Source organism: Anas acuta, chromosome 17, assembly GCF_963932015.1.
Source record: "Anas acuta chromosome 17, bAnaAcu1.1, whole genome shotgun sequence".
NCBI lineage: Eukaryota > Metazoa > Chordata > Aves > Anseriformes > Anatidae > Anas > Anas acuta.
Window position 1 is genome coordinate 5,430,053 of NC_088995.1, and position 27,016 is coordinate 5,457,068.

Sequence of the window (27,016 nt, forward strand, 5' to 3'; positions counted from 1 at the left end):
AGGGGGCGTGGCCAATCATAGCCCCGCCCACCCCGGAAGAAGGGGGCGTGGCTTGTGAAGACCCCGCCCCCTCCCCCCGGAGCCCCCTCGGCAAGATGGCGGCGGCGCTGCGGGGGCTGCGGCGGGGCGGCGGCGGCCGAGGGGCGCGGTGAGGGGGGGGGGGGGCGGGAACCGCACCGGGAGCGCCCCCCGGGGCCCCACAGAGCCCCCCGGGATCCAGCGTCCCTCAGGGCCCGGCCGCTCCCACAGGCCCAGACCCCCCCCAATAGGCCTCAGCCCCCCCTCAGGCCCTGCCCCCCCCCCACAGGCCCAGAAGCCCCAGATCCCATCCCCCCCCTCAGGCCCAGACCCCCCCCTATAGGCCCAGACCCCCCCCAAGACCCCATCTCCCCCTCAAGCCTACTCCCCCCATAGGCCCAGACCCCCCCATAGGCCTAGGCCCCCCCCCATAGGCCCAGGTCCCCTCCCTCAGGCCCAAAACCTCCCCCAAACCCCTGCCCCCCCATAGGCCCGCCCCCCCCCAGACCCCATTTCTCCTTCAGGCCCACCCCCCCCATAGACCCAGATCCCCCCCCATGGCCCCAGACCCCCCCCCATAGGCCCAGAACTCCCCCCCCCAGACCCCATTCCCCCTTCAGGCCCAGCCCCCCCCCCCCCGCAGGCCCTTTTCCCCTTCCCAGCCCCCCCCATCCCGCCCTCCGCCCCCCCCAACCTCCTTCCCCACCCCCAATCCCTTCCTTTCTCCCCCCCTCCCCATCCGCGGGACTGCCTGGGGAGGTTGAAGGGGGGTTTTGGTGTCGCCCCGTGCCCCCCCCCCCGTGTGTGTACGGGGCCGTTGACCCCGTCCCGCGCCGTTAATACATGACCAGGGCAAAGGTCTGGCCCCGCTGCGCTGCCTCTGTGTGCTCTGTGCTGCGCCGCAGCCCCTTGGGGGGGGCCCTAGGGGATGAAGGAGCCCCCCTGGGGACACATGAGGGGGGTGTGGGGGGGAAAAGGGGTCCAGGAGGAGGGATGGGGAGGTTCTGCGCCACCTCCGCCCCCCAGCAGGCCGCAGCGGTCGTTCCCCGTGTCCCCCCCCCAAATGTAGGGCGTACTCGCGGGACAGCGAGGGCAGCTGGTTCCGCTCCCTCTTCGTGCACAAGGTGGACCCCCGCAAGGACGCCCACTCCAACCTCCTGTCCAAGAAGGAGACCAGCAACCTCTACAAGATCCAGTGTGAGTGCCCCGCGGGCGGGCGGGGGGGGGAAATGCCCCCCCCCAGAACTCTGCCTGTCCCATTTTGTGCCTCGATCCCCGCCGTGGCAGCCGACAGAGCCCCTCTCGCCCTCTTTCCCCCGCAGTTCACAACGTGAAGCCAGAATGCCTGGATGCCTACAACAGCCTGACGTGAGCCCCCCGCTGCCGCCCCCTGTCCCACTGGGGTCTGGGGGGGGGGGCTGAGATGGAGGGAAACCCCTCAATTGGGCTGGGAGGGCAAATGGGGGGGGGTCAGGAGCATTGCGGGGTAAAAAAATTCAAAAATTCAGCTCTCCTCTCGCTGGGAGAGACCCAAGTGCTGCCCACCACGCCCCAGCCTCCCCTTTTCTCGTATCTGGGGGGGTCCCAGGAAGACGGGGCCGCCCCCCCACCGCCCCCTGTGCCCCCGCGCAGGGAGGAGGTGCTGCCCAAATTGCACTTGGATGCTGATTACCCCTGCGACCTGGTGGGGAACTGGAACACGTGGTACGGCGAGCAGGACCAGGCAGGTGAGCGCATCCTGCACGAGGACAGAACCCGCGAGGGGGGCACCCAGAGGCTCCCCCGTCACCCCCCTCCTCGCCGTGACCCCGACGCCGGGCAGGGAGAGGACGCGGGGCGAGCTCTGGTGTCCCGGGGGGGGGCTCTGTGGGGTTCCTGCTGCCTTTCCCCCCACCCTACACCTCGCTGCTCCCCTCCCAGTGCACCTCTGGCGCTTTTCGGGGGGGTACCCGGCCCTGATGGACTGCATGAACAAACTGAAGCAGAACAAGGTAGCGCCCGAGCCGGCAGCGCGCCGCCCTCCCGCGGCCCCCCCCGGGCTGCCCCCGCTGGCGGCAGCAGCTGCCCCGGCTCTGGCTGTCCCCAGGAGTACCTGGACTTCCGCAAGGAGCGCAGCCGCATGCTGCTGTCCCGCAGGAACCAGCTGCTGCTGGAGTTCAGCTTCTGGAACGAGCCCCTGCCCCGCCAGGGGCCCAACATCTACGAGCTCAGGACCTACAAGCTCAAGGTGAGCCCCCCTCTGTAGGGTTTGGGTGCTCGGTGCTGGCTCTGTGGGGCCGGAACGGGGTTTAGGGGATGTTTGGGGTCTGGCCGCTCACCCTGTGGGTTTTTCCTCCCTTTCCAGCCAGGGACCATGATCGAGTGGGGCAACAATTGGTGAGTTGGCCCCCCTAGGAGCGCGGCGGCCGCCCTCAGCGCAGGGACACGGTGTGGGGGACACCTCGTGCGACCCCTCCCCGCGTTCCTGCCCCCGTTGCTAGGGCTCGGGCCATTAAGTACCGGCAGGAGAACCAGGAGGCCGTGGGCGGCTTCTTCTCGCAGATCGGGGAGCTGTACGTCGTGCACCACCTCTGGGGTAAGCGGGCTGCCTCGCGCCCCCCCCCGCCAGCACCGCGCCAACCCCGGCTGTGCCCTGCGCACACCCAAAGCCCCAAAGTTTGTGGGGTTACGGTGGATTTGGGGTACGAGCCTTCCCCTCCCGGCAGCCTACAAGGACCTGCAGTCCCGCGAGGAGACGAGGAACGCGGCGTGGCGGAAACGGGGCTGGGACGAGAACGTCTACTACACGGGTGAGCGTGTGGGGCGAGGGGGGGGCCACGCCGTGACCCCACAGCCCCAAGCACGCCGTGATCCCATTCCTCTCTTCTACAGTCCCGCTGATCCGCACGATGGAGTCACGGATCATGATCCCGCTGAAGATCTCCCCGCTGCAGTGACCGGACCCATTCCGGGGGGGGCCATATGGGGCCGAGTCCCCGCGCCCCCATCCCCGGCCCTATAAGGGTGCTGCAGGACCCAGCCCGGCGCTGGGGCAGCCCCCGAGTGCGCTGGGGTGCTGGGGAGGGGCTGCGGAGGCGGGGCAGCTGCTGTTAATTACCGCTAATGACGTGCTAATGAGGGGCGGGACCAATTAAATATTTAATTGCCGCTCTCTGTGTCTGGGCGCCCCCCCCCCCCTCCCCGCGTTCCCTGCGGCGCGCCGGCGGGACCGAGGCCACGCCCACTTCGCTCAGACCACGCCCACTAAGCCCGCAGGCCACGCCCACCGCGCCCAGGTCACGCCCCCTTTGGAGGACTGCCCGCTAGGGGGCGCTCTATCCTCTCCGGGCTACTCTCGTCTGCTCCGCGCGTCACTTCCGGCCGGCGGCGTGAGGCGGCTCAGGGGGGCACCGGGAGGGACCGGAGGGGACCGGGGGAGGGGGAGGAGGAGGAGCGGGGCCGGGCCCCTCGCAGCGCCCCCAGCCATGGCCTCGGACGCCGGCAAGAAGCGGAAACCCAAAGTGATCCGCACCGACGGGGCCACGCCCGAGGGCAAGCGCGGCAAGGCGGAGGGCGAGCAGGTAACGGCGGGGCCTTCACCGGGCCCTCACCGGGCTGGGCCCTGCTGGAGGCCTCGAGGCGAGGCCCGGGCCCTTCACAAAGCCCCAGGGGGACTGGGGGGGACTCGCGGCCTCTTCCCCCCCCCGCAGGATGCCCGGTACTACAGCGAGGAGTGCGAGGTGGACCTGCGGGACCCCATCAAGGACTACGAGCTGTACAAGGAGACCTGCCAGGAGCTGCAGCGCCTCATGGCCGAGATCCAGGAGCTGAAGAGCCGCGGCATCAAGGACAACGTACGGGAAGCCTCGGGGGGGGTGGTTGGATGTGTGGATTATATCAAATTCCTTGATGTTTTCCCTTAATTTGGGAGGACCAGGAGCTGGGCTGCGTTCTGGGGAGAAATAGGGAAACAAAACAGCCTGTGTCAAATAAAATGAGATCCTATTTGGCTGCAGGCATGTGGCCTCTGGCTGTGCACTCGTTGCACAGGCTGGGTCACTGATCGGGGCTCCTGGGGAAGGAGCTGAGCCCCCTGTGATCTGAAAACCCCTCTGGTTATGCTCAGTGGTGACCTGGGGCGCTGGCAGTGGGAGGCCCGGTTGGGTGCAGAGCTCAGGGGCTGTGCAGCTGGGGCTCCCCCGCCACCCCCCACAGCTCCCTGCTGCCCCCAGGCCTCCGAGATCGACGAGCGGCGCGTGCAGAGCTGCGTGCACTTCATGACCCTGAAGAAGCTGAACCGCCTGGCGCACATCCGCCTGAAGAAGGGGCGAGACCAGACCCACGAGGTACGGGGTGGGGGGCGGCCAGCCCGGGAGGGGGCTGCAGGGAGGGCTGAGCTGTGTGCTGGGTGCGTGTGGGCAGCAGGAAGGCCCAGCAGGTGGTGCTCTCTGTGCTAGAAATCTGCCAGGAGGCTCTGCAGCACGGCAGAGGCTGTAATCGTGATGGATTGTACAGGAGGAACGGCTCCTGTCTGGTGTAGCAGCAAGGCAGGAAGCTCTGTCTCAGCAGCCCGCTGTGCTGCGGGCCTGAGAAGTGAATTATGGGCTCCAGAGCTTGCACCCAGACATCTCAAAGAGGTTTTCATGCTGCAGGAGCATTTATTTTCATTGCGTTGCTGGGGAGCCAGGCACAGGGACAGACTGAGCCCACGTGTGCGGCCAGGACTGCCTTGTTCCTGTCCCCAGAACACACCCTGTCCTTGAAAGGGAACGGGATCAGTTTGCAGTGATGAGCATTTGCATTCCCAGCCCTGAAAATGACTTTTTTATCCCCCTAAATGGCTGCATACCCCAAAACCTGTCATCCCTGGATGGTGCCAGGGGATGTGCGGGGTTCAGTGAGTTTTGTGGGGTAGAAATTTATCCCCACTCACCCCGCTGAGCACTTCCATGTGCTTGGGGTCTGTGGGAAGGGCGTCCTCACAGCTCTGGGGTCACTGCTTGTGCCTCCCGCTCTGCATCTGGTGCTCACCGGCTGTGTCTGTGTCTCAGGCGAAGCAGAAGGTGGACGCCTACCACCTGCAGCTCCAGAACCTGCTGTACGAGGTGATGCACCTGCAGAAAGAGATCACCAAGTGCCTGGAGTTCAAGTGAGCTTGGCCGGGGAGGGTGAGGAAAGGAGGGGCTGTGCGTTTGGCACCCCCCTTCCCTCACCCACTGGGTGTGCAGGTCGAAGCACGAGGAGATCGAGCTGGTCAGCCTGGAGGAGTTCTACAGCGAGGCCCCCACCGAAATCAGCCGGCCGGACATCACCCTGACCGAGCCCCACCAGCAGACCCTCGCCCGCCTCGACTGGGAGCTGGAGCAGCGCAAGAGGTGGGTGGGGGCGGCCTGCAAGGAGCCGTGGGCTGGGCTCTGTGGGCTGCCGGGTGGGATGGGCACGCAGGAGGGGTTTTTATCAGCCTTTAGGATTGATAAAGGAAGCAGCAGGTAACTGTGACCGAGTCCTCGCTGCAGGGAGGGGCTCTCTGGACCCGCTGTCTCCTTGAGGCTGTGCTGGCTCTGGGGCATGGAAAGGAGAAAACGAATTTTAGAGCCGCTGCTGCTGTGCTGCGGGGGCAAGGAGCGGGTTTAAGCAGCTTGCTCCTTGGATCCTGCTGCCCTAAGGCGGGATCCAGCCCCCTGGGTTCCTCAGTTGATATAGGGCCACTCGAGGAGCCTCGCTCTGGCAGCTCCTGCCTTGCTGCAAAGCAAACACCATAACTACACCCCCTCTGCACCAAGCAGCAGGTTTTTCAGGCAGCTGGGAGCAGCTTTCCCCCAAAATCAGCCTAACCCTGCCCAGCACAGCTCGCTGTGGCAGGCTTTGGGCTCTTTTCCCTCAGCACCAGCACACCCAGGGCTCCGAGTCGTGGCCAGCTTCCCTTTCCCTCGGCTTTCCAGCTTGGTAACGAGCGCTGCGTGCTGTGCTGCTGAGCTGGCTCTCAGCAGTCGACCCTGGGGGCTGCCGACACAGCACCACGTGGAGAAGCCTCCTCGGGGGCTTAGCGGGGTCAGGAGGAACCCGTTTGGGTGCTGGCAGCCGAGCTGGTGCGGGAGCAGCGCTGCTGGGGGAAGTCATGGTCGCTGCCCTGCCTCGGGACAACGCCGGGCTCAGCTTCCCCTTCCTCCTCCTGCTGCTTCTGAGCTCCTGCCTGCCTCTGCCCGCCCTTGGCCTTGAGAGCTCCCTGCGTGTCCCTGCGTCAGCTCTCCCGCTTCCTGCAGGGATTTGGGGCACCTGGGGCTGCTGAGCAGGCCGGCCCCAGTGGTGCTAACCAAATTCCCACTCCCTGTAGGCTGGCAGAGAGGTACAAGGAATGCCTGACCATCAAGGAGAAGATCCTGAAGGAGATCGAGGTGAAGAAGGAATACCTGAGCAGCCTGCAGCCTCGCCTCAACAGCATCATGCAGGTACTGCCTGAGCCCTGCAGGGAAGGGAGGAGCCTCCAGGAGCAGCGTTAGGGTGGCACAGCCCCCACAGCCCTTCCCCTCCTGCTCAGGGGGTGTCGAGTCCCAGCAGAGTGACCCCACAGGGCTGCTCCCTGCCTTGTCACCTTCTCCGGATCCCCCTTGTTCCTGCAGCAGCTCCTTTCTGCTCTCCCACATGCCAAGGGGCGAGGGAGGCACTGAGAAGGGCGTTCACTCTGTCCCATCCCCGCTCCTGAAGCCTGTCCCTGTGTCCCCCAGGCCTCCCTGCCCGTGCAGGAGTACCTCTTCATGCCCTTTGACCAGGCGCACAAGCAGTACGAGACAGCCCGGCACCTGCCACCGCCCCTCTACGTCCTCTTCGTCCAAGCCAGCGCCTACGGGCAGGCCTGCGGTGAGCACCGGGGGCACTTGGGGTTGGATTTCCGTGGAAACTCTGCCCTGGGGAGCTTTGGGGTGCTGCGGGACATCCCGCTGTGTTCTGCTGAGCCCGGAGGCAGCGCCCTGAGGCAGCAGCATTTGAAACTTGGTTGGCTCAGCTCCGTTGGCCAGAACTGCTGGCGGAGCTGCCTGCCCGCCTCTGCCCCCATCCTCAGCACCACAGCAAGGTCGGCGGGGATAAAGGCGGCCCGGTGGTGGTGCACGTCCCCCCCCTCGTGTGGAGGCTGCGTGTGGTGCTGCCTGGCAGCTCCTTGCTCCCTCTTTGTGCTATTCAGCCCCCAGCCCCTGCTGGTTCTTGATAGACGTGGTCTTTATGGCTTCTGGTGACACTCCCTCCAACCCCAGTGCTCTGCTTCCTCTGACCCCATCCCACCAGGAGATCCGGCCCCACAGAACCCTCTGGGCAGCCTCCTCTTCCTGCTGACCCCTCGGTTGAGCTTTGTGGGGCTCTACCTGGGGCAGCTACGGGGCTGGAGCTTTTTGGCGCAGTGCTGCAGCCAGGATTTCCTTCCGTAGGCTCCCGAAACGCTGCAGGGGGCCGTGTTCCTGCAGGCTGTAGCCCCCCCCCAGGCTCCCATCTTACCACCCTGCTCCAAAGCTCTTGCTAACTGCCTGTCCCCGCCAGAATCAGGTTGGTGACGTGGTTTCTGTGTCCCCGTGCAGACAAGAAGCTCGTGGTGGCTATCGAAGGCAGCGTGGAGGAAGCCAAAGCCCTGTACAAGCCGCCCGAGGACTCGCAGGGTGAGCGGCTGCAGCACCTGTGCCCAGCTCCTTCCCGAGAGCTCCTGGTGCTCCCCCCTCTTGCTGTGCATCCGTTTGGCTTGCGAGGGGGGGACGATGATATTTGGGGGCAGCAGCGGTGTCAGATGGAGGAGCTGGGTGTGGGCAGAGCCCCTCGGCACCGCGTTCACTCCCTCTCCTCTCTCTGGGCAGATGACGAGAGCGACTCGGACGTGGAGGAGGAGCAGACCACGGTAAGGCAGGGGGAGAGCTGGGCACCCCTGGGTGCCCCTCGGGGGGGCGAGGCTGCCTTCTGGTGTCTGCCCTGAGCACGGCACAACGAGGGGGGCAGAGCTGCTGTGCTCACACCTCTCCTCGCTCGCATCCTGCCTGCAGCAGCGTGTGCCCTGCTCTCCTGCAGGAGCTGCCCCACTTTGTATAAATAGCCCCCAGGCCTCCCCACCTGCCCAAAACATCAGCACCAGGCAGGGAATTGGGGAGGTAAGGGAAGGAGGGGTCCAGAGCTCCCGAGGGGCTGTAGGATGGGGTCCACAGCTTCTGTTCCCCTCCCCAGAAGCGGCGCCGGCCCACGCTGGGCGTGCAGCTGGACGACAAGCGCAAGGAGATGCTGAAGCGGCACCCACTGTGCGTCACCATCGACATCAAGTGTAAAGGTAGGCGAGGGTGGGGGGCCCTCAGCACGGAGGAGGGTGGCATTGGGGCCCCCATGGCAACGAGAGCAGGGTGGGGGCACTGTCCCTGCCCTCAGCCCCATGTCCCATGAGCAGGGGCCAAACAGAGGCACTGAGCTCTCCCTGCACTCCCCTTGCCCACACGGGTGGGATGCCCACGCTCTCTGAAGCCTCATCCCTCTTTTTAGGAGCTTTTCTCCTTTCAGATGTGGTCTTGGGGCTCTGATGAGTGCTGGTGGGGGTGTTGGGGGTCAGGGCACGCCGCTTGCTGCCCCGTTCCCCTCCATCCCTGTCCCTGCAGGGAACTCCGAGTCCTGTGAGCTCCGGGACGGAGCACAAAGCAGTTTCCCTTCTTTGTTGGCACAGATGACAACGTGCTGCACCTGACCTTCTACTACCTGATGAACCTCAACGTCATGACGGTGAAGGCCAAGGTGACCACTGCCGTCGAGATGACGACTGCCATCAGCGCTGGGTGAGAGATTGTCACCAGCACCCTGCCCGGGTGTCCCACAGCGGGGTGACACGGCGTGAGGGGTGCCACGTGGTCCCTCAGCTGAACTGGGGGCTGTGAGAGCCCTCCCAGCTCCCCCACGGGTGATGTGGGGCTGTGGGTGAGGTTTTATTTGAGCTGTGCAGAGCTGCAGTGCCCACGTCCTGTCCCGGTTTGTCCTTTAACGGATGAGGGAGGCCCCCAGGGGCACGGCTGCCCCTCTGCTGCACCTGAGGAGCGCTTCCACCTCCCAGATCTCTGCTGCCCCCCCCGCCGTGCCCTCCCTGGTAGCTGCAGGGCTGCTGTGGGAACCCCGCCAGGCTGCTGCAGCTCCAGGCAGCATCCTCCTTCCCTCCCTCCCTCCTTCCTTCCCTCCCTCTGCCACATCCTGGACTGAACCAGGGGCAGAGCAGGTTGGGAGCCACTCGGGAGAGCAGTGCCTGTGGGGAACCTCTCCTCCTCCACGTGCGGTCACCGCCCTGCAGCCAAACTGCTCTCCTCCCTCCCGCAGCCTCTGCCTGGCAGCTCCCCCCTCCTGCCTGCTCCGCGGGTCACCTTGTCCCATGCAGCTGCCTCCCCGTGGGCTCCCCGGGGACCGCTTGAGCCCGATTTGTGTGAGGACTGGCTGAGGTGGCAGCTGTGGGAGCCCGCCCAGGGAGCTCAGATCAGCTGTGAGCTCTCTCTCCCGGGCCAGGAGGAGGTGCATGAGGAAGAGGGGGGCTGCAGAGGCTGGTCTGGGACCCCCCCGTAAGCAGGTGCTGTCCCCACGAGGCCTCCCAGTCCTCCTGGGTTCCCTTTTCCCTGCAGGGGACCAAACCAGGCAGGCTGGCCTTCCTGCCAGGACAAATCTTGTCGAGGAGCCCCCCTAACCCTGCGTGACACCCCCAAAGGCAGCGTCCCTCGGGGTCCCTTGCTTAGGGGAGGCTCCTGGTGGCAGGGACGCCCCTGGTCGAGCCCCCCCAGGCTGTGCCACGGGGTTCCTGTGCAGGTGGTCATCAGTAGGTTTCAGAATTAACACACTTGGGTGCCTTTGAGCAGCTCCCTGGGGATTTTTAGCTCCTCTACATCCAGGAGGAGACCTCCTTGGGAGATATTCCGCAGTGGAACTGGGGGAAAGCTGCTGTGGTCTCAAAACCCAGCCCGTGGGGCTCGTCACAGCCTGTTAGCGGGTGCCGCAGGGAGATGTGGGGCCGTGCTGCTGTGTGATCCTCCTCTTCCCTCCCGCCAGCGACCTGCTGTCCCCGGACTCCCTCCTGAGCTGCCTGTACCCGGGAGACCACGGGAAGAAGACCCCCAACCCCGCCAACCAGTTCCAGTTCGACAAAGTGGGGTGAGGAGGCTGCCTGCAGCCGCTGTCCCGCCCTGGGCTCAGGCTGGAGGAAGGAGGAGCCCGCTCCCTGCAGGGGAGGAAGCTCTGTGGGGCGGCCTGACCCTTCCTCCTCCTCCTCCTCCTCCTCCTCCCTGCAGCATCGTCACCTTGAGCGACTACGTGACGGAGCTGGGGCACCCCTACGTGTGGGTTCAGAAGCTGGGCGGCCTGCACTTCCCCAAGGAGCAGCCTCAGGCACGTCTCGCCCCTTCCCTCCCCTATTTAACAGGATCCCAAACCGAGCTGGCAGGGCTCTGGGGACGATTTGGGGATGGTTGCATCCCGTCCTGCCCCCCTGAGAGCCCGGGGCTCCGGCTGGCACCAACCCCAGCCACGGAGCAGCCCTGGTGTGACGTCCCCTCGTCCCCCAGCACACGGTCACCGCCGACAACTCGCTGAGTGCCAGCCACATGGAGCTGACGGTGAAGCTGCTGCGGACGAGGCTGCAGTCCCGCCTGGCCCTGCACAAGCAGTTTGCCTCTCTGGGTGAGTGCCCAGCCCCAAACCCCTGGATTCGGGGTGAATTCAGGCCCTGGCAGCACAAGAGCCACGTTCCCAAGTGTGCCAAGTGCCCCTCGAGCAGGCTGTGAGCACCAGCAGGGTCGCGGCCCAGGCTGCCGCCGCTCTCCGGGCGCCTGATGGAGGTGCCAGAAGTTTTAGGGGCTGTCCCCAGCCCCCGGTTCTGCTGTCCCCTGCCCCGCTCAGCCTCGTCCTTGTCCTTGCTTGCAGAGCACGGTGTGGTGCCGGTCTCCAGCGAGTGCCAGCATCTCTTCCCCACCAAGATCGTCTCCCGCCTGGTGAAGTGGAGCGCCATCCCCTTCGAGGACTACGCGGTAAGCACAACATGGAGGCCGCGACCCCCCCCAGCTCCTCCAGCAGCCCCTCACTCCCCCCTTTGCCTCCCCCCCAGGAGCTGCCCTACACTAAAGATGTGGTGGAGGCCGGCCTGGCCGAGGACACGCACCTCTATTACATGGCCCTGATAGAAAGGGGCACAGGTGGGCCCTTCCCTCCCCCAGAAATGCCTAATTATTAGCTGCCCTGATTGCCCCCGCACCAGGGGGGGGCCCCGCGGGCTGTGGGGTGACGTTTCTGCCCTGCTCAGCCAAGCTCCAGGCCGCTGTGGTCCTGAACCCCGGCTACTCGGCGCTGCCACCCATCTTCAGCCTCTGCCTCAACTGGAAAGGAGAGCGAACCGGCAACAACGACGACAACATTCGGGTGAGCAGGGGTAGAGGGGGGGGAAACTGGAGAGCTGCTGGGGGTGTTCCTGGTGGTTCTGTGCCCTTGGGGAGGGAGCCCCGGGGGCAGACTGGGGGGCTGGGAGCAGCAGGACACCGAACTCAGGCCCTGCTGCTCCCTGCGCCTCTGCCAGGCGATGGAGAGCGAGGTCAACGTGTGCTACAAGGAGCTGTGGGGGCCCAAACCCGGCTACCAGCTCCTCACCAACCAGCTGCAGCGCCTCTGCATGGTGCTGGACGTCTACCTGGAGACCGAGCCCCACGACACCAGCGTGGAGGGGCCCAAGGAGTTTCCCCAGGAGAAAATGTGTCTGCGCCTGGTCAGGTGAGGGCCCCGTGCCCTGCTGGGGTTGTCCCCTACTCCTGGGACGTGCAGCAGGTCTCTGAGCTCGCATTTCCCCCCACACCTGCCTGGAAGCAGACACGGGTGAGCCAACCTCTCCTTTTTCTCCTCTGGCAGGGGCCCCATGCGCTTGAAGCCCTTCAAGTTCAACTTCCCGCAGGGCTTCTTCAGCCACCGCTGAGCCCCCGCTGTGCTCTGCAGGACCAGGACTCACCCTGGAGTGTCCCCACCCTGCTTTTTCCTTTTTTTTTTTTTTTTTTTCCGTGAGGTTTTTGGGTCTTGTTTTGTAGCCGAAAGGATTAAATGCTGAAATAAGGAAAGTGATGTGTGTGTGTGTGCTGGCTGGGGCTGGGGAGGGGGACCCGGGGGTAATCCTGTCCCGGCTGCCTTGTCCCTGGCAGGTCTGTGTCCCCCCCCCAGCCCCTCTGCCTGGGGCTCTGCCTCCTTCCCTGCCTCCCCGCCGCAGATGTGTGTAGCAGGGAGTGGAGATGGATAAAAATAGCCCCTTCCTGCTTCCGCACTGCAGCCCCGGCCCTGCCGGCTGCCTGCCAGCTGATTCAGCACCAACCCCGAGCAGGAGGGGAGCTCCGGGCTGTGCCCTGTCCCCCTCCATCCCTCACAGCTCCCCCCTGGGGGTCCTTACCCACAGCCCTGAAGCTCCCTCCCTGACCCGAGGTCCCCTCCTGTTTCTCCAACAGGGCCATTTTTTGGCCAAATCACCCCCCCTGAAGGCTCCCAGCCCTGCCTCCCCTCCCCAGCAGGCGCGGTGCTGCAGTGCAGGGCAGCGCTCAGGTTAAACCAGGCCCTCCCCATCCCCAGGGAGCTGAGATTTCAGAAGAAAAGGACAAAAATAAAAAAAAAAATCCCCTTTTTGGAGTGCGATGGGTTCTGGCCCTGCTTCCAGCCCCTGGGCATCGTGCAGGCACCCCCAGGACGTGCTGGGCTTTTCCCCAAGGAAAATTGGGGAGGTGCAGGACCTGTCCTTGATGTCACCCACCTCAGAAAGCCCCGGGCCACCCTTCCCCTGCGTCCCCCCCCTCCACCAAACAACGCCAGCAGGAGCCGAGGAGTCTCCGTAAGCACTTTATTATTTGGTTATTGCACATCAAGCAACTGACAGTGGGCTCGAGTTCCTCCCCCCCCTGCAGCTGGAGCTCTGCGGGGTGCGCGGCCCCCGCTGTCATAAATGCACTTATGGGAAGAGGGCGGTCGGACCCCCCCGGGGGGGTAGGGGGGCTGCTCTCCTCCTCCTCCTCCTAATTCAAGTGTTAAATGTGGCGCTGTGCACGTGGCGTTCTGCTGGGGAAGCGATCATAACATACCACGGGAGGGGGGGGCGGCGAGGGGCTGTGTCTCTCACGAACATATTGCTAAGGTAAGGCCTGGCCGAGGGGGGGGGGCCCTCCGGGGGTCCCTCCCCGTCTCGCCCTTCGCAGCTCCTGCACCCAGGGGTGCTGCCTCGGGGCCGGGGGGCTCCCCTCACTTCTTCTTCTCCGCAGCGGGCACCGGCTCTGGGGTTTTGGTGTCCGTGCCGGGGGGCTTCTCGGCCTTGGGGGGCTCCTCTTTGGGTTTGGCTTTGGGTTCCTCGCCCTTCTTGGGTTCCTCCACCTTCTCCTTCTTTGGTTCCTCCGCTGCTTTCTTTGGTTCCTCCGCCTTCTCCTTGGCCTTCGGCTTCTCCGCCTCCTTCACGGCCGCTTTGCCGGGCTCCTGGGGAGGTTTTCCCTCTCCTTTCCCTTCCTCTGTGGGTTTGGGGCCGGCCTTGGCGCTCTCCTTCACCTTTGGGGCCGGAGGCTCTGGCCCAGCCTTCTCTTTGGGCTTCTCCTCCGCCTTGGGGGCAGCCTGCTCCTCCTTCGGGGGGGCTTTGGGCTCCTTCTGCGGAGACTTGGCCTCCTCCTTCACGGGGGGTTTGGGTTGCTCTGGGGACTTCACAGCCGGGGCCTTGGCCTCTTCCTTGGGGGGCGTTGGGGGTTTTTCGGGAGACTTCACCGCTGGGGACTTGGCCTCCTCCTTGGAGGGGGTCGCAGGTTTCTCTGGGGACTTCACGGCTGGGCTCTTGGCCTCCTCCTTGGAGGGGGTCGAGGGTTTCTCCGGGGATTTCACAGCTGGGGACTTGGCCTCTTCTTTGGAGGGCGTTGGGGGCTTCTCCGGGGACTTCACAGTCGGGGTCTTGGCCTCTTCTTTGGCGGGGGTTGCGGGTTTTTCTGGGGATTTCACCGCCGGGGACTTGGCCTCCTCTTTGGAGGGGGTCGCCGGTTTCTCGGGGGACTTCACGGCTGGGCTCTTGGCCTCCTCCTTCGCGGGGGTCGGTGGCTTCTCTGGAGACTTGATGGCTGGGGACTTGGCCTCCTCCTTGGAGGGTGTTGGTGGCTTCTCTGGGGACTTCACAGCTGGGGACTTGGCCTCCGCTTTTGCAGGCGTTGGGGGCTTCTCTGGGGACTTCACAGTTGGGGTCTTGGCCTCCTCCTTGGAGGGGGTTGCGGGTTTCTCCGGGGATTTGACAGCTGGGGACTTGGCCTCCTCTTTTGTGGGGGGCGTGGGTTTCTCCGGGGACTTCACAGCTGGGCTCTTGGCCTCCTCCTTTGCGGGGGTCGGTGGCTTTTCTGGGGACTTGACCGCGGGGGACTTGGCCTCCTCCTTGGAGGGCGTTGGGACTTTTTCAGGGGACTTCACAGCTGGGGACTTGGCCTCCTCTTTTGTAGGGGACTCAGGTTTCTCTGGGGACTTCACAGCTGGGGATTTGGCCTCCTCCTTTGCAGGAGACTTGGCTTCTTCTTCACCCTCTGCTTCAGCTTTCTCTTCTTCTTCTTCCTCAGCTTCCTCCTCTCCGGCCTCTTTCTCAGCCTCCTCCTCCTCCGTCACCTCCTCGGTCACTTGGATCTCCTCTGTCTGCTCCTCCACAATCACCGTCTCCTTCTCGGACTTCTCCACCACCTTGATTTTCTCCTCGCTCTTCACCTTGATGTTGGCGGCGATGCCGGGAGCCTTGGGGACCACCTCGGGGTAGGAGATCATCCCGAAACCGGACTCGATCCGATATTCCTCCCCTTCCAGGAGCTTTCTGCCGGGAGGACACCAGCGGGGGGCTGTCAGCAGCTGCCTCCCACCCCCCCTGGGTCACCTGGGAGGTGGTCCCAGGGGACAGCAGTGCCCCCGCCTCACCGAGAAGTGTCCCCAGGAGGTGCCCTCGGAGAGCCCAGCCCCAGGGGACAGCCAGGCCCCCCCGTTCCCCTTGCTGCCCCCGTACCTGTAGGCAGCGATTTCGATGTCCAGTGCCATCTTGACGTTGAGCAGGTCCTGGTACTCGCGGAGCTGGGCTGCCATCTCCCACTTGGTGTTCCTCAGCTCGCTGTCAAGCTGCTGGATGGTTTCCTGCCGCACACGGAGAGGCTGGGGCCGGGCAGGGGGGGCGGCAGCACCCCAAAACCACCCCCAAGGCCTTTAGGGATGGGGGGTGCTGCCCACCCAGCACCGGGGTGCCCCCACGGAGGGGTGGACACAGCGGGAAGGGGACAAGCGCAGGGGCTTCCAGATTGTCCCCAGGGGAGCCCCAGAGCCTTGTGCCACCTCTGCTGAGAGCTCCCAAGGGCAGGGGTGGCGTTTTTAGGATTTGGGTGAACCTGGGGGCCACCAAACCACACCCCAAGGCTGCGGCATCACCCTGGGGACAATGCCTCAGTCCACGGCCACCACCCCTTCAGTGGCTTGGTGATGGGAGCCCCCCAGCCCCCAGCGGAGGGGTTACCTGGTAGGACAGGACATCGGCATGGTGCCGCTCCTCCGAGTCCTGCCGCTGCCTCTCCAGCGACTCCTGCGTCCCTTTGAGGGCCTCGAGCTCGGTGGTCTTGGACTGCAGCTGGCGGCGGTACTCGGAGATCTCCTCCTGGGCCAGGCGGATGGCGTCCGTGTTCACCTTGGCCACCTCCGACAGCTTGTCCAGCCTCACTGCGGCGGGGAAAAGAGAGGGCGAGCTGCGGGGGGGGGGGGAGCCTCAAACCCTTGAAAGGCTGAAAATCCTTTAAATCCCCCAAAATATCCTCTGCGGGACCAGCCCCCCTTCTCCAGCTCCCCCCTCTGGTGGTGCCCAGGAGGGTGGGGGCGTCTGGGCAGGAATTTTCTCCACCCTGGCCTTTTTCCAGCGCCCCCCCCCCCCCCATATTCCCCTGAGCTCCTGCCGCAGCCCTATGGACCCCCCCACACACCCCCCCGGGCACCACCTCACCACGCTGGGCTGCGGCCAGACGCACTGCTGGGGAGGGCAGAACTGGGGAGGGGCGTGCCGCAGAGCCCCCCCGCCCCCCCATTTCCCTCCTGGGGATGGGGAGAGCCGGAGCCCGCAGCCCCCCCCCCGCACCCCGCGGGACACCGCACCCCTGGGTGCTGTCCGCGGTGCCGAGGGGCCGCTGTCCGCGGTGCTGAGCCCAGCTCCCGGCGCACCCATGGGTGCCGAGCCCCGCAGCGCGGCGGGGACACACCCTGCGGGCCCCCCCCGCCGTCCTCGTCCTCCCCCCCCCCCCCCCCCCACGCAGGGGATGCGGCACCAGCCCCCTCCCCTCCCCGCAGCTCCTGCGGGCGGCGTGGGGCTGCCCCGACCTTGGGGGTGGCGGGGAGGGGACGGGGGGACCCTCCCCAAAAATCACCCGGGGGGCCGTGCGCACGGCTGGGAGGGGGGACAAGGACATGGGGGGGGATAAGGAATTTAGAGGGGGACAGAGGGACTTAGAGCAACGCCCTGCTGCAGCTCGGATCCGGGGGGAGCACCCTGCGCCCTCCCGGGGTGGGGGCACCCTCCGGGCGCGCAGCACGAACGCGCAGCATGCGGTGGGGGGGGGGTGGGGACAGGGTTTTTTGGGGGGGATTTGGGGGGATTTTTGCTCACCGCGGAACCACTCCTCGGCCTGCAGGGTGCTGCGCGCCGCCGTGCCCTCCAGCTGTGCGCGCAGGTCGCGGAGCGCGGCGGTGACACCGGGGCGCAGCGAGGCGGGGGGGGGCTCGGCGGGGGCTTCCCGCAGCAGGGCGCCCACCTCGGCCCGGTGCTGCTTCCTCAGCAGCTCGGCCTCCTCCCGCAGCGCCCGGGCTCGCTCCTCCAGCGGTCCCCGGGCGCGCTCCTCCCGTGCCGAGCGCTGCTCCAAGCCCCTCGCCGCCGCCTCCAGCCCGGCGCGGTGCCGAGCCTCTTCCTCCAGCCTGCCCCGCAGCGCGGCCACGTCCTCGGCCAGGCGGCACCGCTCCAGCCTCAGCTGCCCCTTCTCGGCCCCCAGGCGCACCAGGGCTCCCCGCATATCGCGCAGCTCCCGGGCGTACAGCTCGCCCATGGCCGTGCGCCCCGCCTGCTGCTGCCGCAGCGCCGCCGCCTCGGCCGCCAGCGCCCGGTTGCGCTGCTCCAGCGCCCGCACCCGCTCGATGTAACCGGCGAAGCGCTCGTTCAGCGCCTGCAGCAGCTCCTTCTCGCTGCGAGCCCGCGGCTCCCCCCCCTCCAGCGACTCCAGGCTCTCGGTGGTGGCCGACGACGAGGCGGCGGCGCTGCCCCCCCCGCCGCCGCCGCCACCGCCCCGCGCCGCGATCCCCGAGCGCCCCGGCACCGACCACGAGTGGAAGCCGCTGGAGGAGAAGGAGAAGGAGGAGGAGGCGGCGGAGCGCGGCATGGAGCGGGCAGGCTCCTTGCGGAGCCCCCCCGGGGGGCCCAGCATCGCCTCCAGCACCAGGCTCATGGTGGTGGCCGCCCCCGCCCTCACTGCGGCACCGCCGCCGCCGCCTCCCGCTTTATGGGGGCCGTCGGGGCCGCCCCGCCCCGCCGCCGGCACCGGGAGGGGGCCGGGCACCGGCAGCGGCACCGCCCCGAGCAGCCGCCGCAGCCCCCCGGGGGATGGGGGGGGCCGGGGGACAGCGACAAGGATGGAGCGGGGGGCACCGGGGGGAAGCGAGGGACCCCGGGATAGGACAAGGGGAGCCCCCGGGGGGCGCATGGAGGCACCCCCGTGGTGTGGGTGGGGGGCGAAGACCCCCGGGGGGCTCCACTCGCCGCTCCCCCCCCCCACGTGTTGGGGATCTGTGCTGCAGTGGGACCCCTGGGTCCTGGGAACGGGTCCCCGGTGTCACTGTGGGGTGGAGGGGAGGTGGGAATGTCCCCATGAGGGCAGGGGGACCGGGGGGGGGACCGGGATGGGACGCCAGGGTGGGGGGCAACCAGCCCGTCAGCCCACGGGGCCACCAGCCGAGCTGCACGTGCAGCCCTCCTGGGCCATCGGAGCGCATGGAGCACTGGAGCCATCGGCATCCATGGACCACCGGGCCAGGACCCCCCCCAGCCAGCAGGCGTGGACCTCTTAGAGTGCGAGGAGCCATGGGGACACCTCGTGGTGTCAACCAGTTGGCTACCTGGCCACCCAGTACACGTGGAGCATGTGGTCTACGAGGAGCCGTGAGCTACGCGGCCAAGCAGTGCGCGTGGAGCACCCGAAATTGGCTCTCATGGCTCACCGGGCGAAGAGGTAAACCCAACTGGTTGACCACCTACTCAACCAGGTGACCACCCTATCAACCAGTTGACCACATGGCCAACCAGTTGACCACCTACCTAACCAGGTGACCACCTACCCAATGGGGTGACCACCCAACCAACGGGGTGACCACCTACCCAACCAGATGACCACCCAACCAGTTGACCACCCAACCAACTGGTTGACCACCTACCCAATGGGGTGACCACCTACCCAACCAGGTGACCACCCAACCAGTTGACCACCTACCCAACCAGGTGACCACCCAACCAGTTGACCACCAACCCAACCAGTTGACCACCTACCCACCCCATTGACCCCTTGCCCACCCACCACACAGGGACCCCTTGGCCCACGAGGGGCCGTGGGCACGGCGCCCCCCAGCAGCCCTGCACCCAACCACGCCCCCCCCCAAGCCAACCAGCGCCTGCGGCCCCCCCCGGTGGCCATGTCACCTACACCACTGGCCAATCAGCACAGCGGCAGCTCGGCCAATCAGCAGCCGGGCCCAGCCCAGCCAAAAAGCACCCCCGCAGCGCCCGGCCCTGGCAGTGGTCCCTGGGGGGGGGGGACAGAGGGGCTGCAGCCCCCCAGCCCTGGGGCATGCTGGGATGGGGTTCCCCACGCGCATGGCACGCGCTGACCTTGAGGCGCGCCCTGCAGAGCTCTCCCTACTCATCACTTTTGGTTTATTTTTTTATTTTTTTTCCTTTTTTTTTTTTTTTTCTCATTTTTTTTCCCTGTGTCAGGACGGAGGCGAGGTGTTTGAGCGAGCAGCGCGTTGGCAGGCAGAGCCGCTGCAGTGCTGGGCGGCGGCAGGATGCTGCAGTCCCACCCCACCCCATAAAACCCCGTAACATCCCCGCACCCCATAAACCCCCCATAACTCCCCCATAACCCCCCCACATCCCCCATAACCCCCCATAACCCATCCCCACCCCCCATAACCCCTATATAAATCCCCCGCACCCCATAGCCCCCCACACCCCCATAACCCCCTATAACATTCCCACACTCTATAACCCCCATAACCCCTGGACACCCCCCATAACCCCCCATACCCCGCCCATAACCCTCATAACCCCTCCATAACCCCTCCCAGCCCCTATAACCCCCCCTTAACCCATCTGCACCCCCCATGACCCCTATATAAATCCCCCACACCCCATAACCCCCCACACCCCCATAACACCCCATAACCCCCCCATAACCTCCCATAACATTCCCACACTCTATAACCCCCATAACCCCCCCTTAACCCATCCCCACCCCCCATAACCCCTATATAACACCTCCACACCCCATAACCCCACACCCCCATAACACCCCATAACCCCCCCACACCCTATAACCCCCCCATTAACCTCCCATAACATTCCCACACTCTATAACCCCCATAACCCCCCCATAACCTTGATAAACCCTCCATAACCCCCCATAACCCCCCCAGCCCCCATAACCCCCCATAACCCCCCCACAACCCCCTCACCCACCCCATAACCCCCCCACAACCCCCCCACAACCCTCACTCCCCACCCCCATCTCAGCACAGGGGCTCAGCGGGGTGGCCCCGATCCTTTTGGGGACACGGTGGCTCCGGGGGGGGGGGGACAACACACACACAGCCCTCCCCCCCCCCCTCCCTGTCACACCTCCTGTCCCCGTGCCCTTCCCCATGTCCCCTGTCCCCCCCCCCCAGCTCCCCACACCCATCCCTGTCCCCTCCCCCTCCCCCTGTCCTGTCCCCACTGTCCCCAACCCTGTCCCCCCCCGTGTCCCCCCCCCGCCCCGTCCCCAGGCCCCGCCCCCCGCCCCGGAACCGCTCCCGCCCCGCGCTCACTTCCGCTGGGGCCGGGGGCGGCGGGGCCGGGACCGGGACCGGGCCGGGGACGGGGCCGGGGACGGGGACGGGGCAGGTGCGGGGGGGGCCGGGACCGGGCCGGGCCGGGACCGAGAGGGGCAGGGGGCGGGCTGCGGGCACACGGGGTGGGACCGGGACCGAGATCCGGATCCGGATCCGGATTGAGATTGGGGTCGGGATTAGGACTGGGACCGGGATTGGGATTGGGGTCGGGGTCGGGACCGACTGGGGCCGATCGGGGCCGATCCGGGCCGGGAGCCAGCTGCAGCCACACGGGGTGCAGGGATCGGGACCGGGATCCGGATCTGGACCGGGATCTGGATCGGGATTGGGATCGGGACTGGGATTGGGATTGGGACTGGGATTGGGACCGGGATTGGGATTGGGATTGGGACAGGGACCGAGACTGGGACTGGGACCGACCGTGGCTGATCGGGGCCAGGGGCTGTGGTACCCTGGGGTGCTGGGATTGGGACCAGGATTTGGATAGGGATTAGGATTGGGTTTGGGATTAGGATCGGGACTGGGACCGGGATCGGGACTGGGACTGGGACTGACTGGGGCTGATTGGGGCCGGGGGCCAGCTGTGGCTTCCTGGGGTGCTGGGATTAGGACCAGGATCTGGATATGGACTGGGATTGGGATTGGGTTTGGGTTTGGGATTAGGACTGGGACCAGGATTGGGATTGGGACTGGGAATGGGACTGGGACTGGGACCAGGACCAACCGGGTCCAACTGGGGCTGATGAGGGCTGGGACTGAGCTGCAGCCCCCCGGGGTGGTGAGAGCAGGATCAGGACCGGGATTGGGACTGGGATTAGGATTAGGACTGGTACTTGGATCAGGACTGGGACCAACTGGGGCTGATCGGGGTTGGGGGCGAGCTGCAGCCCCCCTGGGTGCTGGGACTGGGACCGGGACAGGGATCAGGATCCAGATCCAGATCAGGCCCTGGGCGCTTTTGGGATAAAAACCCCACAAATCAGTGAAATCCCCCCCGCAGCAGGTACAGCGGCACCATGACGGACTCCAAGTACTTCACCACCACCAAGAAAGGTGAGGGGGGGCCCGGGCTGGCCCTGAGGGGTTTCGGGGGGCTCCCAGGGCCCGTCCCCACGCCCGCCCGTCCCCCCCGGCCCCAGGGGAGATCTTCGAGCTGAAGGCCGAGCTCAACAGCGACAAGAAGGAGAAGAAGAAGGAGGCCGTGAAGAAGGTGATCGCCTCCATGACCGTCGGCAAGGACGTCAGGTGCGCGGCGCCACTGCCGGCTTTTGGGGTGGGATTCCCTCCTTTTGGGGCTCTCTGAGGGGGCAGCAGGCGGCTCCCGGCGCTCCCCCGGCCCTATAAAGCTGCCTGGGCTTTGGGGGTGCTCCTGCGGGGTGCTGCTGGGGTTGGGCTCGGACTTAGAGGTCCCCAGTGCCAGCCACCGTCGTGTCACCCCGTGTCCCTCCGTGTCACCCCATGGCCCTCTGTGTCACCCCACGTCCCTTCGTGTCACCCCATATCCCTTCGTGCCACCCCATGTCCCTCTGTGTCACCCCATGTCCCTTCATATCACCCCATATCCGTCCATGTCACCCCATGTCCCTTTGTGCCACCCCATGTACCTCTGTGCCCCAGCACGTCCCTCTGTGTCACCCCACGTCCCTCCGTGTCCCACCATGTCCCTTCATGTCCCACCACCTCCCTTCATGTCCCTCTGTGTCCCACCATGTCCCTTCAAGTCCCATGTCCACTATGTCCCTTTTTTGTCCCACCTCGTCCCTTCATGTCCCATTCTGTCCTTCTGTGCCCCACCGTGTCCCCTTGTGCCCCACCACATCCCCTCGTGTCCCTCTGTGTCCCCTCATGTCCCACCATGTCCCATTGTGTCCTCTTGTGTCCCAGTGTGTCCCCTCGTGTCCCACCATATCCCATTGTGTCCCCTCGTGTCCCAGTGTGTCCCATTGTGTCCCACCACATCCCATTGTGTCCCATCCCATCCCTCTGTGTCCCTCCACGTCCCACCCCATCCCCCCATGTCCCCCCATGTCCCCCCACATCCCTCACCCCCCCCCCCCCACCCCCCCACTCACCCACCCCCTCAACCACCCTCACCTGGCGGCAGCACTCTCCCAGAACAACAGGGCCACACCATCCCCGGTGTGGGGACACCCCCATTGACCCCCCCGTGTCCCCCTTTTCCCCACCGGGGGGTCGCTGCGCTCGGTGGCGAAGCAGCTCCTGCGTTGCAGCGCGCTGTTCCCGGACGTGGTCAACTGCATGCAGACGGACAACCTGGAGCTGAAGAAGCTGGTCTACCTCTACCTGATGAACTACGCCAAGAGCCAGCCCGACATGGCCATTATGGCCGTCAACACCTTCGTCAAGGTGAGGGGGGGTTCCCTACGGGGCGCCCCGGTTGTCATCGGGGTTCGCCTCGCGCCGGGAGAGAGGGGGATGTGGTCCCGCAGAGCACGGGGGGGGAAGTGGTTTTGGAGAGGTTGCGGTGGGGTTGGGAGATGGGGAGGGAGGTTGCTGCGGTGGGGGGGTTTGGTGGGGGGTTTGGGGTTTGGTGGGTTTTTGGGTTGGTTTGGTTTGAAAGGGAAAAAAGCAATTTGCCCGTTGGGGTGTGCGCCGGGGCTGGGGGCTGTTCTGCGGGGTTTGGGACCTCGGTGGGATGCTTCCTGGGGCAGCTTTGGAGCGGTTTTGGTGTTAAAGCTCCGTTGTGCTCCGGTTTTTGGAAGGAGATGAGCCCCCTCCTGCAGGAGGCACTCTCACTTCAACCTCCTCTCCCAGCCTGAGCACTAAAACCCCAAGATTTTGGGAACCCGAAGGAGAATCGAGGGTTGTGGCCGCAGGAGCTGGGAGTCTGACCGTCCCCATGTGTCCCCCCAGGACTGTGAGGACCCGAACCCGCTGATCCGGGCGCTGGCCGTGCGCACCATGGGCTGCATCCGCGTGGACAAGATCACCGAGTACCTCTGCGAGCCCCTGCGCAAGTGCCTGAAGGACGAGGACCCCTACGTGCGCAAGACGGCGGCCGTCTGCGTGGCCAAGCTCCACGACATCAACGCCCAGCTGGTGGAGGACCAGGGCTTCCTGGACACCCTCAAGGACCTCATCTCGGACTCCAACCCCATGGTGATTAGGGTTTGCCTTCGCCCTCCCGCTTCCCTCCGTCTCCACGCCCTCGCTCCCGTGCTGCCCTTCGGTTCTCGGCCCCTTTTTGGTGCTCGGCAGCCCCTGGTGCTTTGGCAGCCGACCCTGGGGCTGCGTTCTGGGTTGTGGAACCGTGTCCTGGCCGTGGGGCTGTTTAATTAATTAATCCCCGTGCTATTAGCTCCTGCTCCCTAGGGGATCGGGGTGGGTAGCAGCAGGGGAGCTGCTGCCTGGGGGTTTCGTGCTGCTGTCAGCTCAGACCCTCTGCAGCTGCTGGGAGGGGGACGGGAGGAATCAAAGCTTTGGGGTTTGCCCACACAGCTCGCCGAGCAGCCCGACCCCCCAGGCGGGGGGAGCCTGGCGCCCAGATGTCGGTAGCGGGGGGCCTACGCCGAGGACGCAGCTCATCCTCCTCCTGCAGCAGCCTCCCCCCGGGGGCGTTCCGCACGGCTCTGTTCCCATCGGGTGTCCCCATCCCCTCCCCAGGTGGTGGCCAACGCGGTGGCGGCGCTGTCGGAGATCGCGGAGTCGCACCCGAGCAGCAACCTGCTGGACCTCAACCCCCAGTCCATCAACAAGCTGCTCACCGCCCTCAACGAGTGCACCGAGTGGGGCCAGATCTTCATCCTGGACTGCCTGGCCAACTACATGCCCAAGGACGACCGGGAGGCCCAGAGGTGAGGGAGGCTGGGGGATCTTCAGCGGTGGCCGCCTGCCGTGCTGCAAGCTGCCGACGTTCCTTGGGGTTTTAAGTGGGGTGCTGGGCTCTCACTGCCTCTTTCCCTCTTTTTTTTTCTTTTTTTTTCTCCTTTTCCAGCATCTGCGAGCGGGTGACGCCCCGGCTGTCCCACGCCAACTCGGCGGTGGTGCTCTCGGCGGTGAAGGTGCTGATGAAGTTCATGGAGATGCTCTCCAAGGACCTGGACTACTACGGCACGCTGCTGAAGAAGCTGGCCCCGCCGCTGGTCACCCTGCTGTCCGCCGAGCCCGAGCTGCAGTACGTGGCGCTCCGCAACATCAACCTCATCGTGCAGAAGAGGTGCGTGCCCTCCTTCCTCGTCCTCCAGCCCCCCCGAGGCGCTGGTTCTCTCGTTTCAATCTGCTGAGGAGTTTTTGTGACTCCTTCCGACCTGGAAGGAGTCCCGAGTCCTCCAAGTCCCCGTGTCCCTTGGCCAGCTGACGTTGCCGGAGGGCAGGAGGTGGCCGAGGCCCCGTGATGGTGCTCGGGGCCAGCTGGAGAGCTGCAGGCAGATGCCCCATCGCCGCTGGGACCTATTAAAATTAGCAGCAGCTTCTGGGGGGGGGGTGGAAAGCAATTAGCGCCCCTGCCAGGGGGTGTGCGGACAGCAGCTCGGCTCCTCGGGGACCTGGCTTCCCCCTGCCAGTTTGGCCCTGGTGTCCCTGCTCCCCCAGGGGGTCCCTCCCGACCTCGCCAGCGTCCCCTGTTGCATTGCAGCTGCTCTTTATTTGCGGCAAGGTCGGGCGTGCGTCCGCAAAGAGGAGCTGAGGGCGAGGGGAAAATTGTGGTGTCTTGAAGTCCTGGGCACTGAGCAGCCCCAAAACCTCGTGCTTACGGCCGGGCAGCCTCATCCTTCTGGCCCGGAGCCTTGGGGCAGCTCCAAGCTCCGCTCACCTTGGCCAGATCCCTCAATCACCGCTTTTCCTTGCCCCCCCCCCAGGCCCGAAATCCTGAAGCACGAGATGAAGGTGTTCTTCGTCAAGTACAACGACCCCATCTACGTCAAGCTGGAGAAGCTGGACATCATGATCCGCCTGGCTTCCCAGGCCAACATCGCGCAGGTCGGGCTGCGGGCGGGCACGAGGGGCCTCGGCCACCCCATTAACACTTCCCCCTGCTCCGGCGCCAGCGGGGCTGTGGCTGCCCCGTTAAATTCCCGATCCATCCAGCTGGGATTTGGGGCGTTGCATCGGGGGGGATCCGTGGCTCGGGGGCTTTATTGGGGGCTCACATCCTCGCCCCCCCGGCAGGTGCTGGCGGAGCTGAAGGAATACGCCACGGAGGTGGACGTGGATTTCGTCAGGAAGGCGGTGCGAGCCATCGGCCGCTGCGCCATCAAGGTGGAGGTGAGGCTGGTGGGGGGGGGACAGGGGCACCTCGGCACGCTGTCCTTTGTGTCACCGTGTGTCCTGCTGCCGGGCAGGCATCCTGCTCGTGCTGGGCGAGCTGGAGGCTCTGCAGCCCAAAAAGGATCCCCGAGGAGCCTCGGTGGGGCGTGGGGGTGGCTCAGAGCGGTTCCGTGGGGCTCAAGGAGCGCGTCACAGCCCCTCTGGTTTAGGATTTGGGGCGCAAAAAAGGGGAGGCAGCAGCTGTGTGTGTGTCCCTTCTGCTCCACGCTGGGTTTGGGGCACGCAGGGGTGTGGTGAGGGTGTGGGGGCATCGCTGACCGAACCCCCCCCCAACAGCAATCGGCGGAGCGCTGCGTCAGCACCCTGCTGGACCTCATCCAGACCAAGGTCAACTACGTGGTGCAGGAGGCCATCGTCGTCATCAAGGACATCTTCCGCAAGTACCCCAACAAGTGCGTGGGGCGAGGGGCTCCCCCCAGCCCCTAACCTGCTGCTCCCAGCGCGGGGATAACCAGCGAGCCAGTGGTCTGTGCCAGGAGCCAGCGGTTTGGAGAGGGTGGGGACCAGACAAACGGGGCCAAGAAGTGAATTCTCCAAAGGGGCTGGCACGAGCAGTGTCCCAAAGTGTGTTTTGCTTAGCACACATCCCTGTGTTACGTCTGGGGTTCATCTCTGGATACAAAAGTGATGGTGTATGCAGTCCGTGGCTTGGCTTCTCTAAAAAATTAATTCTGGAGAGCGGGGTTTTCCATATATCCCCCCATCTTCCTTCCCGTTAGCCAAACGCGCTCTCCTGGCACAGATAATTGAAAGTGGCCACGCATCCCAAAAGCAAAGCAGTTCTGCAAGCAGCTCGGGTGCCAACAGGCGTGCTTACAGGACAGAAACAGGCAGTGTGAGCTTCCCAGGAGCCAAATAACCATTTTCGGATGGTGATGCGTCGCTTTTGTTCCCCTTTGCTTGCTCGGAGCCTTCCTGTCGGAAAAGGGGAACTTTGTGGGAGCAGCAGGAACAGCCCTGCTGCGGGTGACAGGGCGATGTGAGGGAGGGGAGCTGGGGCTTTGGGGTGAGCTGTCCCTGCCCCGGCAGGTACGAGAGCGTCATCGCTACCCTGTGTGAGAACCTCGACTCCCTGGACGAGCCCGAGGCGCGGGCTGCCATGATCTGGATCGTGGGCGAGTACGCCGAGCGCATCGACAACGCCGACGAGCTGCTGGAGAGCTTCCTGGAGGGCTTCCACGACGAGAGCACCCAGGTGTGGTGGGGTTTTGGGGACAAAGCGAGTGTCTCGGGGTCCCGGAGGTGTCCTCGCAGCTCCTCGTGCGGCGCTGGGTGTGGGGCACCCTCTGTGAAGCGCCCCCCGGGCACCTTCCCCTCGTCACTTGGTGCCAGCGCAGGGTCTGTCCTTTGGAGCTGCTCTGGGGGGGCTGCTCGTGCCTGCCCCTTCAGCTGGGGCGGGTGATTTTGCAAAGGAAATCACGGAAATTATGTGAGCTCAAGGAGTTCACGCCTTCCTGCTCTGCCTGTCCCTCTGTCCTGGTGCCCGCAGGTCCAGCTGCAGCTGCTGACGGCCATCGTCAAGCTGTTCCTAAAGAAGCCCACCGAGACCCAGGAGCTGGTGCAGCAAGTCCTGAGCTTGGCCACGCAGGTGGGTACCGGCTCCCCGCACGGC

At 65.6% G+C, this 27,016-nt stretch overlaps 4 protein-coding genes across 4 annotated transcripts; 3 read left to right on the forward strand and 1 right to left on the reverse strand.

The window, feature by feature from the left end:
- Window positions 1–7: 7 nt before the first annotated feature.
- Window positions 8–3,165, forward strand: NIPSNAP1 (nipsnap homolog 1). Its single transcript, XM_068653620.1, has 10 exons — window positions 8–148; window positions 1,088–1,215; window positions 1,341–1,386; window positions 1,651–1,745; window positions 1,939–2,009; window positions 2,105–2,245; window positions 2,363–2,394; window positions 2,499–2,593; window positions 2,724–2,807; window positions 2,890–3,165. Exons 1-10 carry the CDS (start codon window positions 96–98, stop codon window positions 2,952–2,954), a joined length of 810 nt encoding a protein of 269 aa, XP_068509721.1. The 5' UTR covers window positions 8–95; the 3' UTR covers window positions 2,955–3,165.
- A 207-nt stretch (window positions 3,166–3,372) lies between these two features.
- Window positions 3,373–12,080, forward strand: THOC5 (THO complex subunit 5). The gene is made up of 19 exons (XM_068653617.1): window positions 3,373–3,578; window positions 3,708–3,851; window positions 4,230–4,343; window positions 5,049–5,146; window positions 5,226–5,372; window positions 6,332–6,446; window positions 6,723–6,855; window positions 7,566–7,643; window positions 7,836–7,876; window positions 8,197–8,296; window positions 8,681–8,789; window positions 10,036–10,137; window positions 10,275–10,371; window positions 10,548–10,662; window positions 10,906–11,009; window positions 11,087–11,174; window positions 11,282–11,397; window positions 11,552–11,742; window positions 11,878–12,080. The coding sequence occupies exons 1-19, from the start codon at window positions 3,483–3,485 to the stop codon at window positions 11,939–11,941; spliced, it is 2,052 nt and encodes a 683-aa protein (XP_068509718.1). The 5' UTR covers window positions 3,373–3,482; the 3' UTR covers window positions 11,942–12,080.
- Window positions 12,081–12,829: 749 nt separating this feature from the next.
- On the reverse strand, window positions 12,830–17,520 carry NEFH (neurofilament heavy chain). The gene is made up of 4 exons (XM_068653603.1): window positions 16,637–17,520; window positions 15,503–15,702; window positions 15,005–15,129; window positions 12,830–14,818 (listed from the first exon to the last, which is right to left on the reverse strand). The coding sequence occupies exons 1-4, from the start codon at window positions 17,463–17,465 to the stop codon at window positions 13,240–13,242; spliced, it is 2,733 nt and encodes a 910-aa protein (XP_068509704.1). The 5' UTR covers window positions 17,466–17,520; the 3' UTR covers window positions 12,830–13,239.
- A 2,545-nt stretch (window positions 17,521–20,065) lies between these two features.
- AP1B1 (adaptor related protein complex 1 subunit beta 1) lies at window positions 20,066–26,995 on the forward strand (the record flags this gene model as incomplete). Its single annotated transcript, XM_068654235.1, has 12 exons — window positions 20,066–20,170; window positions 21,119–21,171; window positions 21,258–21,363; window positions 22,350–22,485; window positions 22,993–23,238; window positions 23,743–23,933; window positions 24,074–24,295; window positions 24,936–25,056; window positions 25,246–25,341; window positions 25,681–25,796; window positions 26,434–26,599; window positions 26,894–26,995. Coding segments are annotated over exons 2-12 (1,539 nt in total), but the record flags the coding sequence as incomplete, so codon positions are not given.
- Window positions 26,996–27,016: the final 21 nt, after the last annotated feature.

Coding starts and splice junctions, on each gene's coding strand:
- NIPSNAP1 (XM_068653620.1), top strand. CDS start 96: ATGGCGGCGGCGCTGCGGGGGCTGCGGCGGGGCGGCGGCGGCCGAGGG. Junction 1,387..1,650: donor GATGCCTACAACAGCCTGAC/GTGAGCCCCCCG, acceptor GCCCCCGCGCAG/GGAGGAGGTGCTGCCCAAAT. Junction 2,395..2,498: donor ATCGAGTGGGGCAACAATTG/GTGAGTTGGCCC, acceptor CCCCGTTGCTAG/GGCTCGGGCCATTAAGTACC.
- THOC5 (XM_068653617.1), top strand. CDS start 3,483: ATGGCCTCGGACGCCGGCAAGAAGCGGAAACCCAAAGTGATCCGCACC. Junction 7,644..7,835: donor GCCGCCCGAGGACTCGCAGG/GTGAGCGGCTGC, acceptor CTCTCTGGGCAG/ATGACGAGAGCGACTCGGAC. Junction 11,175..11,281: donor CCTGATAGAAAGGGGCACAG/GTGGGCCCTTCC, acceptor TGCCCTGCTCAG/CCAAGCTCCAGGCCGCTGTG.
- NEFH (XM_068653603.1), bottom strand. CDS start 17,465: ATGAGCCTGGTGCTGGAGGCGATGCTGGGCCCCCCGGGGGGGCTCCGC. Junction 15,703..16,636: donor GGCCGAGGAGTGGTTCCGCG/GTGAGCAAAAAT, acceptor TCCCCGCCGCAG/TGAGGCTGGACAAGCTGTCG. Junction 14,819..15,004: donor ATCGAAATCGCTGCCTACAG/GTACGGGGGCAG, acceptor TCCTCCCGGCAG/AAAGCTCCTGGAAGGGGAGG.